Below are 13,473 nucleotides of genomic sequence, written 5' to 3' on the forward strand. Positions count from 1 at the left end.
GAATTGATCAGTTCTCACTGAGCTCATCCGCGTATCCCTGGCCGAGCGCCAAAAAAAAAAAAAAGATGCCAGGCAGGCCAACTACACCGTCGTCGGTGTCTCGAAGCTTTCTCGGTCGGGTCCCTCTTTTTCTCCAATCCGGGGCCGCTGACGCCACCTCATGCATGGGGGAGGAGGGGCAGGGGCCGTTTGGGTGTACAACATCATGGTCTCGGGTCGGGCCAAGGTCATCCGCGCGCACCTCTCGTCTCGTCACACTGGTGGCTAACACCGGCAATGGCCGGCTCCCCGGATAAGCGTAACCCTCCCCGCAGTATGAGGAGCTTGGGGTAGCTCGGTTGGAATGCGCCTCGTCTAGCCGCGCGAGCTCGATCGTGGAGGGGGGATTGGACTTTTTGTTTCTATGCACTGCCGTTTTCAAGTCTCTCGGAATTACCACTCGACTCTATTCACTTTACTTGACGTGTTTGCTATTTGAAAGATGCGTTCGAGCTCGCTACGGACCCTCCGAGTTGCCCAACGGCGTGGGTTTGCGACCACGCCGCGTCGCTTGGATAGTTATGGCTTCATCGGCTTGGGGCAGATGGTGAGATTCCCGACGGCTTCCACGTTATGGCATCTTGACCGAACCCAGCAATTGACTGAACTACTTAGGGTTATCAAATGGCCAAGAACCTCCAGTCAAAGTTGAGCACCAAAGATGAGATCCGCATCTTCGATATCAACAAGGACGCTGTCTCGAACCTGGCTAAGGAGATGGGACAGTCGCAGACTGGCGGCGCCAAGGTTGCCATTGTGGACAGCGCGAGGGATGCCTCGACAGAAGCAGTACGTTGGCTCTTCCACATGAATCTCGTTTTTTGGCGTTTCAAATATGTCACTGGCAATGCTTATTCTCCCGTCTTGGCCGGATGGTGTGTTTTTCTTTGGTCTTCTTGTCAAACGTCTTGCAGCGAGGCAAAACTAACAAACCCAGGACACCGTTATAACAGTTCTACCAGAACCATCCCACGTAAAATCAGTTTACAAGTCTATCCTCACAGACCTCCCCTCTCGTCCACGCATCTTCATAGACTGCTCCACAATCGACCCCTCGTCCTCCCGCGAAGTCGCCGCCTCCGTCGCAGCAGCACAGCCGTCGGGCATCTTCGTCGACGCCCCCATGTCGGGCGGCGTCGTTGGCGCCACGGCCGGCACTCTGACGTTCATGCTCGGCTGCGAAGAATCCCATCTCGCGCGCATCGAGCCCGTCCTTCTCCGCATGGGCCGGCGCGTGCTGCACTGCGGACCGCAGGCAACCGGTCTCTCCGCGAAGCTGGCGAACAATTATCTGCTGGCGATCAACAACATCGCCACTGCCGAAGCGATGAATCTCGGTATCAAGTGGGGACTCGATCCGAAAGTGCTTGCGGGCGTGATCAACGTCAGCACGGGCAAGTGCTGGCCCAGCGAGGTGAACAATCCTGTCAAGGGCGTCGTCGAGGGAAGCCCGGCGGGGAGAGATTACAAGGGCGGTTTTGGGATTGGGCTGATGAAGAAGGACCTTGGGCTTGCTGTTGTCGCTGCCAAGGAGGCCGGGGCGAAGTTGGAGCTCGCTGACCGCGCGACGGAGGTGTACGCTTCTGCAGAGGCGGAGGAGAGGTGTAAGGGGCGAGATTTCTCGGTCGTTTACCGATACCTTGGAGGTGAAAAGTCATGATTGGCCAGTTTCGCTGTTAGAAAATTGAAGAATAGAGAGATTGGATGTTACTTGCGAAGAACGTCGGCCCAGCCAGCCGTTGATGGTCCAGGAGTGACTCTTTTCCCCCCTTTCAAAACAGATCTTTGCTCCTTGCGCCACCACTGCGCCCTTGCTTTCGCCTCCTCGGGGCCGAGATGATCGAGACACAGCTCGCAAGTGTAAAGCTTCGGCTTGGGGCGTCTATGGCTTGCATCGATCAGAGTATACCCGGGTGCGACCTTCAACGCTTCGAATTCCAGACCGGAGGGGTTGAGCGCCGGGTCGGCGGGGTCCGGATCAGGGGTCGGGCCACGGAGGACACCGCAGTGGGGTCCAGAAGCCGGAGCTGCGGGGCATTTTTCAAGTTTGCCAGAGGGCTTGGCGGCCCGAGTATTGCAGATGCTGCAAATATGGAGAATTACGTTCGCGTAGCACATGGTTGTGTTGTGCGATGTGGTGGGTGATTGTCCATGGACCGGAGTGTTGGATATACCTATGATTAAACGACATGAAAAGAGAAGTATATGGACCTAGCTGAACAGCGCAGAGACTTGTGGCAAATTCTAGTCTTGAACAGTTTGTTGATTTCGAGATCATTGAGATGTACAAAAAGGTGTTGTCTCGAGTGCTCAATCAAAGGAGCAAAAGCCCGGCAGAAAGTCCTTAGTATCAAAGACGACGGGAGGCAACCCCGAGGCACAGGCATCAAACCATCAAAGAATCGGATAGCATGGGCTGGAATGAACATAAACCATTGAAGTTCAATCAGTGCTGGTAAACGCACTTCTAACGATTCTGATCGAATCTAATGTATCATCCCTATTTGGACGTTGCCATTTGAGATGGGACTTCATCCTTATCTATCAAACCAAGATGCTCTCTCGACGCTCCAAACCGAGCTGACATTTTCATGCCGACTCTCGTCCGGATTCAACCTTTGTGCCTTCCGGCGTCGTTGTGGTAGTTTGGCTCTTCTCGCTCACCTCAACCTTGCGCGCGTTGGCCATCGCCGGGAAGAAGACACCAGGGTGGAAGATCGTCAACAGGGACACGCAAACGAGGACGAGTCCGCCGTCGAGGATCATGAACGAGATCTCGTCTTGCATGATGTGGTTGCCCCATCCGCCTGCCATCTCAGCGATACTGTCTCGCCGTCAGTATCCATATCCCTTCATGTCAACGTTGTAAACTCACCGGTAGATGCAACGAATCATGACGCAGGCGTATGCCCCGATGATGCTGAAGATGAACATCCTAAACTTCTTCTGGTTCCAGAGCGTGAGCTCCGAGGGATCCGTGTCAGGGTCCCGCGCCCATCTCCTCACGCGAATGAAGTAGTCTGCGCCGGCAGCACCAAAAGCCATCAACACCACAACCTGCAGAACGATGCCCGCGATGATGGCGCGGTTGCCACCGTCCAGCAGAGACTTGTTCGTCTGCCCTGCGGCGGCGGCCAGCCCTCCTCCAATCGCCTGGATCACGAGGCAAGTCAGATCGGCCGGGAGGAAGATGAGCGGATAGAGGTGGGGCCGGATTCGTGAGAGGGCTGGGTTGAGGTTTGCGGAGACGTGCTTGAGGATGAGGTAGATTCCTGCGCAGATGAAGGTCGGGCCGAGGATGATGGTGCAGATTTGCATCTGGAAGGCGTCCTTGTTCCAGGGGTTCTCGTGGAGGAGCACACGACCGACGTAGCCTGGATCGTCCTTGTTAGTCTCGCGATGGAAGAAGCTTGGGGCAGGTGTTTGTGTTCGCCGGACGAAACATGGGATGATTGAAGCTCGTACCGACTGTTTCCAGGACACAACCGCCCGTGACGAGTGCCATGAAAGACCAGGTTCGCTTCCGTATGCCGAGGAAGGCTGATGTCAATACGACAAGACCAAAGGCCACCGCGAAAAAGATGTTGGCACCAAGGTTTGGGTAATAGGAAAGAACCGTCATGTCAACGGGACAGAGGCCCGAGACTTCGGTGCACTCCTTGAAGCGGCGACCAGCCCCTGTGCTGTTTGTCGACATGTTGGCGGTGTTTACTTCTAATCGAAAATCCCTATCGTGTTCTGCTTTCGGTGACTAAAAATCGCCCCAAAACGTATACGGCGCAGAGCGAGCCGCTCACAAGCAGCCTGTCGATTCTATTACTCGTCTTCGGAATGCTGCAAATGGCCTTGTCTGTAGTCTTCCGCGGAGCAGGGACCGAGTCAAATTATGTATGTATGAAATCGACAATGAGAAGAACGGAGATCAAGGGTCCAAACGAAACCAGGTGCAGATGCAGAGATGAAACGAACGAGACGCAGCAGTGTAAGCAACCATGGGCGCGCAGGATCTACATATATGTGTGCACGGAATCATCACTGCGCACCCTCTCTTCCTCCGTTGACCGGGGCAGTGAGGTGGATCTGGATAAACCAACCCTTCAAACGGCCGCTGCCCGAGTGCTGACGGGCCTGCGTGCCTGCCTGGGCTTCGATGACGGGAACGAGAAAACCGAGCCACGCGAGTATTTGCGGTCCGCTAGACAGACGAATCATTGAAATCAAGGTGCGGCGAACGGGAGGCGCTAAGCCTAGAGCCAAGATGTCAGTCTGCTTCCCGAGGACCCGCTGGCCTTCTCGAATGGGAAAGCAATGCGCCCGTAGACGGTACTTGATTGCCCATTGGACACACCTATCCAATGGCCCTTGGAAGTGCGCTTATCCAGTGAGAAAGATGGCTTGGGAATGTCATGTCGCATGTGGCATATAAGTCGTGGCAGAGACGCTAGAGGGTGATGAGCATACTGAGACATCTCTTCTTCTCTCTTCGATTCGTTTTCTCCGCAAGCCAAACCCCCAGCTCTTCCAAAAGATATCCCCGTTTGCGGCTCATCTTCACCCGTCGAGAGGCAACATGGAAAGACAGCAAGTCGGGTCAAGTTCAAGACACCGGCACGGGGTCCCAGTGGAGATTCGCAAGACCAACACCCCGTGTCTTAGCCCACTCTAGCGCCTTGGCCGAGCCCGCGTTGTGTCCACTCGTCCGCGTCTTTCGATCGCTAACCGAACTACACGAGTTAAGCGATGTCTTTTGGGGGCGCCTCCCGAGTCCCTAACCGAGAAATCTCGGTTGTCCATGCGAGTCGTTGAAAATGCCTGTCGCCCGCGTGGCTAGACTATTAATGGCCCCCGGAGCAAACCCCGTAGCGCTGTAACACAGCATCTAGATTATCGGCATAATCAATCCCGCCGAATTTCTAAGAAGGCACGCGGAGTTTACTGCACCCGGCTTATGTGAGATCTGCTGTTGCTGGGGCAGACATACACAGCGTGTTCCTAGCTGATCATTGGCGGTCACCGTTGAAACCCGAAGAAAGAGGCATACTCTTGGAGAATAATGCTTTGCATATTTTGTATGCTCACCTAGTGTGAGGCGAGGTCTCTAGGGATGAATGTATGTTTGGTGTTGAATGCTGTCATGATTTGACAAGCTTGTCCCCTTCGCCGTCGTCACTATCGCTCTCCTCCTCATCGTCTTCATCTTCATCTTCGTCGTCGTCGTCTTCCTCCTCATCTTCCTCGTCACTATCTTCTTCGCTCTCAGACTCTTCTTCCTCTTCTTCATCGTCGTCTCCCTCCGCGAGCCAATCGTCCAAGCTCTTCCCCCCAACGCCCTCTCCGAGACCGTTTGTTTTTGTCGGTGCCGCCTTGACAGCGCTATCGAGCATTTGACTCGCTGGCACACTCTTCTCTTCGCCGTAAGCTGTTGGCGCCGCCTCCGTGTCGCGCAACCGTCTGTCTGGCTCCGAGCCTTCCGCCACCCACTCGGGTAGTGCATCATAACCGCGCAAACCATGGATTCCACCCCCACCTGCCAGCACAAGCGTCGATGACCCAAGCATGAACCCCTTGCGCGTTTCCGACGGGCTGGGGGCCTGAGGGGCTGGCTTCGGAGCCAGTAGCATCAATGTGGCAAGCTGCGGTACAGACAGAAGGGCCCGATACATGCGAGCGCGATCGCGAAGGTCGTAAGAAGTATCGTATCGCACCAGCAGCAGTACATAGTCCCACAGCTTGGCGACCGGGTGGTCGTCTTGACTCGGGACAGCCGCTTCGTCTTCGCTCTTGTTCTCGTTCAGTCGATTAAGGTGGTGCAGGTAGACCTTCGCCGCCAGAAGCAAGATCTGTCCTTTTGCTGCCTCCGATTCACTGGCGAAATCCTTGACGAGAATTCTCAGCACGTCGGCAGCAATATTATCCTCGCCCTTGAGACCCGAAAACTCGCCCACCAGCCAGATGATTGTTGCGCGGGCCTGAGGGTCTGTTGCCGAGTCCAGATTCTTTGCCAACCGCACGACAGTGCCAACGTGCCCCTGAGGGTCTTGCTGGATCAAGTGTCGAATCACGGTCAAAGACTCTGCCGCCAAGGTGCCGTCCAAGCTTGTGATCTGGCCCAGTAGTAACCGTAGGCAACGAGGCGCCGTAGATGAGTCGGTTTGGGCGCATCGTCCGATGGCACGCACTGCCTCTCGCACCAATGCCTTGTTCGTGGACCCTGAGAAGTGCTCGAGCTCGTTCAAGATTAAGCTCTTGATGTGGGGTGGTGCGTGCGGGAAGATGAGCGTGAGGATTTCCAACTTGAGCTCCCACACCTGCGCTGGGTCCGTAGCCCTGACGAGAAAGTGGCTGGCGTACTTGACGAAATCAGTCGGCCTTGTCAAGCAGACTGAGACGATGTTGTAAAGTGCGACCTGCTGGATATCCTGCGCACCCCTCAGGAGTGCCACCAATGGACCGATGGAGATTTTGACATAATCTGGCGTCCCGATGTCGACATAGCATCTTGTTACAGCTATCACGACTGCCGAGTTTCTGCTTTGAAGCAGAGGCTTGATTCCATTGAGGAGCATGGCGAGATCCGGGTCCAGCACCACGACTTGCTGTTCATCTCCTGAATCCTCTGTAGTCTCGCCGTAGAAGTCGCCCAGGTCCGCCGTCTTCTCCTGAGTCTTTACACTGCGCGTCCGCCTCGGGAAACATTTTCTGGCGTAGTAGGTCATCATCCGCAACGTTGCCAGCTGGCTCCATTCGTCCATATCCACAATCTTCTTGACCAAGGCGCGGTAATGTTGGTGGATGAGATCGATCCGTTCGGGGCAAACCTCGAGGAAAGCCGATACCGCTGCACCTGCGACGAAGTACTGCTTGTCGCCAAGTAGGGTGGTCAAATAGTCGAGGAGTTGGGGTAACTGGGTTGGGTCGAGACGATAGCACTTGGGGATCGAGAGAGCAGCGGCTCGGCGCACGAAGGGGCTCATGTCTGCGACGCCCTTCTTGATCGCAAGGGACACGATTTGGCTGATGACGGGAACTCGGATACCAGACATGGTCTTGAGAGCGAGAGCGCGGACCTGGGGGTTCGTGTCGGAGAGGGATTTCTGTATGGTGTTGATGGAGAGGAGGGCGAGGTCGGGCTCTTGCTCGGCATGGTGGATGAGGTATATGTAGACCAGCTTCTTGATCTCGATGTTCGGCGAAGCAACATTCTTGACGACGGAGGAGAAGAAGGGTAAGGTCTTCTGGCCACGATACATCATCTGATGGTGGGCGAAGTTAGTCTTGGCCTGGACTGCAGCCGGCGGGGAGGTTTCGTACGGAGAGTACGCGACGGAGGCCGTCGAGAACCTCGCGCTCATTTCGACTGTCCAGCAGCTTCTTGATCTGTGTACGGTCGAGAGGGCGACCGGTGCTGCGGGCGCTGCGCGTCGCCGAGGCGGCATCGAGGGTGAGCTCTCGAGCTGTACCAATAGGTCATTAGCATACTGAGGACAGAGGCAGAGGACACGGAAACACTGCGCTGGCGACGACGACGATGACGATGGCGAAGGTACGCACCGCTCTCGAGGAGGCTGGATATCCTCGCTATGGACTCCATGCCGGGCCAACGGTGGACAGGTCGGAGCTCGAGGGTCAAGCTTCGAAGGCGACGTTGGATTTGGAGATGGAAGCTGGCGAAGTGGCAGGGAGGGAAATGAAATGACGTTGGTGCTTGGAAAGCTGAGCGGACGACCACGGTGCACCGCGGCGAGGGGCAGTGGAGAGGCTGCCCGTCTCTCCGGACGTGGCTGCCCTGGCTGACGTGCTGAGGTGCCCGATCCAGCGAGAAGCTTGCCGCAGCTGCAGCGGGATGGTTCGGGCGCACCCACTGAAGATGCGCTGCCCCACCACAAGTAAACAGCCCAGCCAGCACTGGTGCGCCGATTCAACAGCCATCCACCGTTCTTGAGGTGCTTGTTCAAGAATGTCACTCACTTACACAAGCAGAAACCTCATCATCATCACAAAACAATCGTCCTCTTCCTCTACCCAATGCACCATAGGATGGCTTCGCCCAAGGTTTTGTCGCCAGCCTCACCTTCAGAGCTGCTTCACTACATCAGGACCTATCAAATCTATCCGACAACGCTCGTCATCTGTTACTCCCAAGAGAAATTCATGCTGTCCCTCGTGGCAGACATCAAGAGCCAATTCACCCAAGAACAACTCCAGAACGCCGACGAAGACCCTCCTCATCCTCTCTTCGCCAAACCAATCTTTCAGCAAGTTATCGCACGCCACATTCGTGTAATATTCGTCCCGACAGTCACCCACCTCCGCGCCAACCTCTCCGTCTTCTCTCCTGCAGATTCATCAACGCCAGCTCCCCCAAATCTGCCCCCGCCGTCGGCCAAAGACAAACCGCCGTTGCTTCTCGTCTACGGCTTCATGGACCTTCACAGGGACAGCAGTGAGTGGAGTGCCCAGGGTATCAGTAACTCGGCTGCCATCTTGGTGGAGGCAGCTCAACGCGCTGGTTTCAAACCAATCATCGTTGAACCCAAAGGCGCTGGTCGACACCAAGATTTTGATTCTCTCTTGAGAGAGCCTGCGCCAATACTGAGCGGAAGCTCAAAAAGGGACGAGGGCGGCTGGACCGGGAGGACAGTCGAGGTTAGACGCGTGCTTGGCAGATGGTTTCGCTTTCAAGAGGGACAGTGGGATGTTGAGTGGCCAGAAAACAAGGATTCTTCATAGCAGACGGTGTGCATGTGGTCTGCATGCTTCACGTAAATATGTACAAAGAGTACTGGATCCGTGGTCCTCCTTCGCACGTACGTAAATCGACGGCCCTCAACCCCAAACGCCGAGCCCGTGGTATCTCTAAATCATGTCTTCGTTGCAAAATTGATCATGGACAAAAAGAGACCCTCACTTCAAATCGCCTGCTCCATCTCGGTGATGTACAGTTTGATGTGGGAGTCCATCTTGAGGAACTCGTCGTAGGCGCTGTGGATCTCATTCTCGATGTTCTCCTTGAGATCGAGCATCTGCCAAAGGGTCAGTAGACTGTTGCATAGTGTCATTGAACAAAAAGAGTGACATATAACGTACCTTTTTCTCCGTCTGTTCAATGCGAACTCTCCGTCTCTCCATATCTTTGCCCTTCTCCGTTCGCTCCTCGGTAAGCTTCCGGTGAACTGCGCGCAACTCCTCCATCTTCTCCTTGGCCTCATGAGCCTTGGCAGAGCTCTGTTCACGGAGCTTCTCAGTCCGCTCGTTCCACTTGACCAGCTGCCTCGATAGCAGAGACTCGGTCCGCTCAACCTCGCGTACGTTGTTACCGCGCTCGGAAAGAGCGTCTCGCTGCTTGGCGTTCTTGAGGTTCTCTTCCTCCTCTTTGGCCAGTTCGACGCCGATTTCGTCGAGGATCTTGATGCAGGACGCCACATCGGTTGAGACCACAGCAAAGGAGTCGGCCGAGGTCTGCAGGGCACGCGAGCGACGGTCCAGTGAGTCAATGTGTGACTTTTCGCTGTTGAGAGTGTTGCTCAGCTCGGTCAAGCTGGACTGTAGCGCAGAAGGGCTCTGCATGACATATGGCCTCAGCTTCTGGCTCTCCTGCTTCAATGCCAGCTTCTGCGCCGTCTTGTCCTCCAGAGTGGCCGTGAGCTCCGTCTTCTTGACCTTGGCGTCCTCAAGACGGGCAGCCACACGCTCCTGGTTGCGACGGAGGTCCAATAGCCTCTGCTTCAACTCCTCATTGCGCGTCGTCTTCTCGCGCACCTGGGCCTCCATTGCCTTGCGGTTGCGCTTCATGTCGGCAATGCGCACCTCCATCTCTTGGTTTTCCGAGTACAAGCTCTCGATACGCGCCTTGGTGGTCTCGGCCTTGTTGAAGTGATCGTCGATGACACTCGTTTGCGACTCGCGGAAGCGCACGAAGTTGATGAGGTAGCTGAAGATCTTGACGAGGCGATCGTGCGACGGCTTGTACAAGTCGTTGAAGCTGAAATCATTAATTCCGCATTCGGCGAGCAGACGACGTAGAGAGACGTAGAAGCCCATCAGGTTGCGAGTGTCGGGAGGGACAACGTCGGAGTATTCGCCGCAAATGTCCTCGGCGGCAGCGCGCATGGCAGGCTCGACGGTCTCGCGAGTGGCATTGAGCAGCAGCTCGGCGAACCACTCGAAGATCATCTGGACCTGGAGAGGGTTGGGTTTCTGGAGGTCGGCGACAGTAAAGGGGATTCCGATGTCCGTTATGCAGCCGACAATCTCCTTGTCGGGGAGGCGCATGAACGCGTCGGCCTCATCTTCCTTCTTGCGGGTGTTTCGCGACTGGGTTTGGTTGGTAGGAATGATGCTCATTCGAGGATTGTACGACATCTTGGGCGATAGAGAGCCCCGCGTAGAGGCAGTAATGCGATATGATGTTGTGAAGAAGAAATAGGTCAATCGCTGCTTGGGTAAAGTAGTTTGATGTTGATCGGGCTGTCGCGACTGGCTCTTGGGCTGAGGTACCAAAAGATTCTAGATTGGCAACCGTAAACAGAAACGGTCCTTTGGGCGCCGTGTTGCTCCGCCAACCTCACCACACCTTATCGATAGACGGCGGGGTCATGTGACGTCTTATGTAATACAGCGTCAGTGAGAAGTTACAACCGACTTATTCCCGATGCTCCGTGCACGTTTTCCGCCCGGCGCCAACTGGTGGAAAAGTCCAGTGCTCCCCGCCGTGAGAATGGAAAGAGTGACATTCCAATTTGGCAAGCATCCAGAAGCCCAGCGCAACGTTCGAATTGCCAACGCCGCATTGCCGATTCGCCCATTCCAGCAGAGACAGTCTCAAGTTGAGATGCTGCTCGGAACACCAGGAAACCTTGTTGCAAAGCATAACATGCACGATTCTCCAGCAATGACTCGAGACTACCACCCTCAGCTGCGCCTGTGAAGCTTTCCATCAACTCGGAACGTGGGAGAGCAACAGAGAGACAACCGCATGCCAGACTACGGATACCCAGAGGCGGATTTCCTCCCATTCAGGCATGATAACGCCGAACCGCAGTCTGCTGCTGGAGCACTGCTCAAGGTTCGGTCAAATATTGCATGTCACTTCCCTCACAAGCAAATACCGGCGTCGCCAGGATATCGAAGAGCTGCTGCTGCACAGGAACGAGGAGAGGACTATTACAAAGAAGCGGACCATATGGTCCAGTCCAGAACACCCTCTAGCAATATACGCCCTTGCTCACGACGGCAGATGACCTTGTCCCATCGCCACAGCTTCAACTTCGCTTCCCTCAAGACCAATTGAACGCCAGCAACCTCCTCACGTCGAGCCGAACGGGACAGAGATGAGCAGATGAACACACCCTCACGCCAGCTGCGATCTGCACTGAACCCCAGCCCGTTCCCGCACCCTGCCCACATGGCTCCCAGGCATTTCCGACTGCCCTGTCCTGCGTGCCTGCCATGTCTGGACTGACTGCAGTCTTTGACTTTCATCTCCCGCCCTCGTCGAACCCGCCTCTCTGGACCCAGACACGCCAGAGTCATCTCATATCGTCGACACCCTGCTACTGGCTGCCCTTTTACGGCTTCGTCTCTAAAACATCCGACATTGTGCGAATTCATTGGCCAAAAAGAAACAGACTCCTTGTGACAGAAGCTCCGAGCGTGAAACACTGGAATTGCTTTTCACCATGTCCCGGTCTAGCGTCGCCGCCAGGGAGCTTTTCCATCAGATGAAAGGGGGCTTGCACAACCGCTATTGGCTATGGATTCAAATCCGCAAATCTGCTCTGACCTCGACGCATGATGGTCTAGGCCGTAGCCACAGAACAGACCTGCCAGAATCGATCATCACTTCCTTCGCTTGTTCACTATCGGCCCCTCGCGAAGGACCCCTAATCCGATTCAACAGACCAAGAAGAGCAAATCGTCCGATGGGCCTCCACGGGTGACGTGCAGACCTCGCGCCTGAACCGTGGTTCTTCTTGACGGGGCACGGGGGGGCATGAACGGCATCGCCGCTCACTTGCGACGATCCATATGTCAAGCTGACGAGGGAGAGATGGTTCACCCTCGAATCATCAACTGTTGCTCCTGCGGTCATCATCATCCAGCATGCTTATTCCTAGCGCTGTGCCAATATGGTGGGGCAGGTGCTCCTGATGGCTCACAACACAGGTACACACTCCATTGCATGTCCGTCTGCTTTGACACGGACATGTCGTATGCTGGGCGCCACCACATGAATGAAATGAACAGCACGCACAGCAGTTCGGAATGAGGCTGCATTGAATCGGACAAGACGATACAGACGCCGCCGATATGAACAGTGATCTGTGTTAAATCCGATGTAACGGAGCGACAGAGCGACCATTGTCCACAAACATCGTTTGCCTCCCCTCCCCGTATCGCCCTCTGCAGCACAACGCAGCACCAGCAACAATATCCGGGGGAGTTTGCACTACGTGTCGAGTCTGACAGGCACGATGCCGCCGACACCTGCAGTGTGCATCGGACCACTCAGGAGAAATGACGGCGGAGCACGACACGTTTGACCATATCTCGCATGCAACCGTTGGAAGGTTGCTCAATCGCCGGTTGGGAGTCTCACCACAGCACAGCACGCAGCCAAAAGCCACGGAGTGATTTCTCGCCCCCAAAAAGGGAAGCAGATTGAGGCCGCGGTTGAGGGATGACGAAATTACGCCGTGTAAGCTGGGAAGTCTGCGAGAGAAACGGCCCCCGCCGCCATGACGTTGTGATGGGACGCCAATCTTAAGTGATCGCCTCCAGGAGGACTAAGGAATTAGAACCCCGGTCAGCCGCCGCCGGGCGAACAGGCTGGTCTGGCGCGGTTTGGTTAGCAAGCCAAGCAGGGCGGCAGGGTGAAGCCACGGACAGTGATGAAGGCCCCTTCACTCGCAGCAGCCACGCCGCATCAGCTGCAGGAGGTCCATTGCAACGTCGTGACTCTGGGCTGGCAAGGTTGACGCACATCCTTGTGATGGAATGTTATCCTGCCCTGCCAGCCACGGGAGCCATGACATAATGGTCGAAACCTTCTGTCGCATCGCCGCGAAGCAGGAGCCTTCGGATACCTGAGGGACGTCTCAGGCACAGTGACTTGAGAGCGAGAGAGAAGAGGAAGGAGGCTCGTGGGCCAGACTTGATAAGAGGATAACAAACAGCAAGGAAATGCGATGCAGCAGGACGGAGACGAAGTCTCAGCGTCGCAGTTCGCCATGCTATGACCACATACACAGCAATGGGGCGACGGTACGGCTATCCGTCCATAAGAAAACTCCGATCTCATCGCATCAGGGCGGGGAGAAGTGAGAAGTCAGAAAATTTGCGTGATGGGGCAATGAATCCAGGCCTTGGACGCCCTTGTCTTGTTCGATGCCGGCGAGTACCGGGCCCCGAGGCCGTGGACGGCTTGCAGCAATA

General features: G+C 55.6%; 4 protein-coding genes across 4 annotated transcripts; 1 reads left to right on the plus strand and 3 right to left on the minus strand.

Annotated features, from left to right (window-relative positions):
* Positions 1-663: 663 nt before the first annotated feature.
* On the plus strand, positions 664-1,699 carry COL26b_012349 (uncharacterized protein; the record flags this gene model as incomplete). The annotated part of the gene is made up of 2 exons (XM_053184994.1): positions 664-828; positions 977-1,699. 2 exons carry the CDS (start codon positions 664-666, stop codon positions 1,697-1,699), a joined length of 888 nt encoding a protein of 295 aa, XP_053031079.1.
* Positions 1,700-2,628: 929 nt separating this feature from the next.
* COL26b_012350 (uncharacterized protein) lies at positions 2,629-3,736 on the minus strand (the record flags this gene model as incomplete). The annotated part of the gene is made up of 3 exons (XM_053184995.1): positions 2,629-2,863; positions 2,915-3,413; positions 3,505-3,736. The coding sequence occupies 3 exons, from the start codon at positions 3,734-3,736 to the stop codon at positions 2,629-2,631; spliced, it is 966 nt and encodes a 321-aa protein (XP_053031080.1).
* Positions 3,737-5,171: 1,435 nt separating this feature from the next.
* COL26b_012351 (uncharacterized protein) lies at positions 5,172-7,630 on the minus strand (the record flags this gene model as incomplete). The annotated part of the gene is made up of 3 exons (XM_053184996.1): positions 5,172-7,292; positions 7,351-7,493; positions 7,591-7,630. 3 exons carry the CDS (start codon positions 7,628-7,630, stop codon positions 5,172-5,174), a joined length of 2,304 nt encoding a protein of 767 aa, XP_053031081.1.
* Positions 7,631-8,948: 1,318 nt separating this feature from the next.
* Positions 8,949-10,401, minus strand: KPR2 (putative kinetochore protein nuf2; the record flags this gene model as incomplete). Its single annotated transcript, XM_053184997.1, has 2 exons — positions 8,949-9,062; positions 9,127-10,401. The coding sequence occupies 2 exons, from the start codon at positions 10,399-10,401 to the stop codon at positions 8,949-8,951; spliced, it is 1,389 nt and encodes a 462-aa protein (XP_053031082.1).
* Between the last annotated feature and the right edge of the window lie 3,072 nt (positions 10,402-13,473).

This window comes from Colletotrichum chrysophilum (genome assembly GCF_026319265.1).
Source record: "Colletotrichum chrysophilum strain AFK26 chromosome Unknown scaffold_172, whole genome shotgun sequence".
NCBI classification, from domain to species: domain Eukaryota; kingdom Fungi; phylum Ascomycota; class Sordariomycetes; order Glomerellales; family Glomerellaceae; genus Colletotrichum; species Colletotrichum chrysophilum.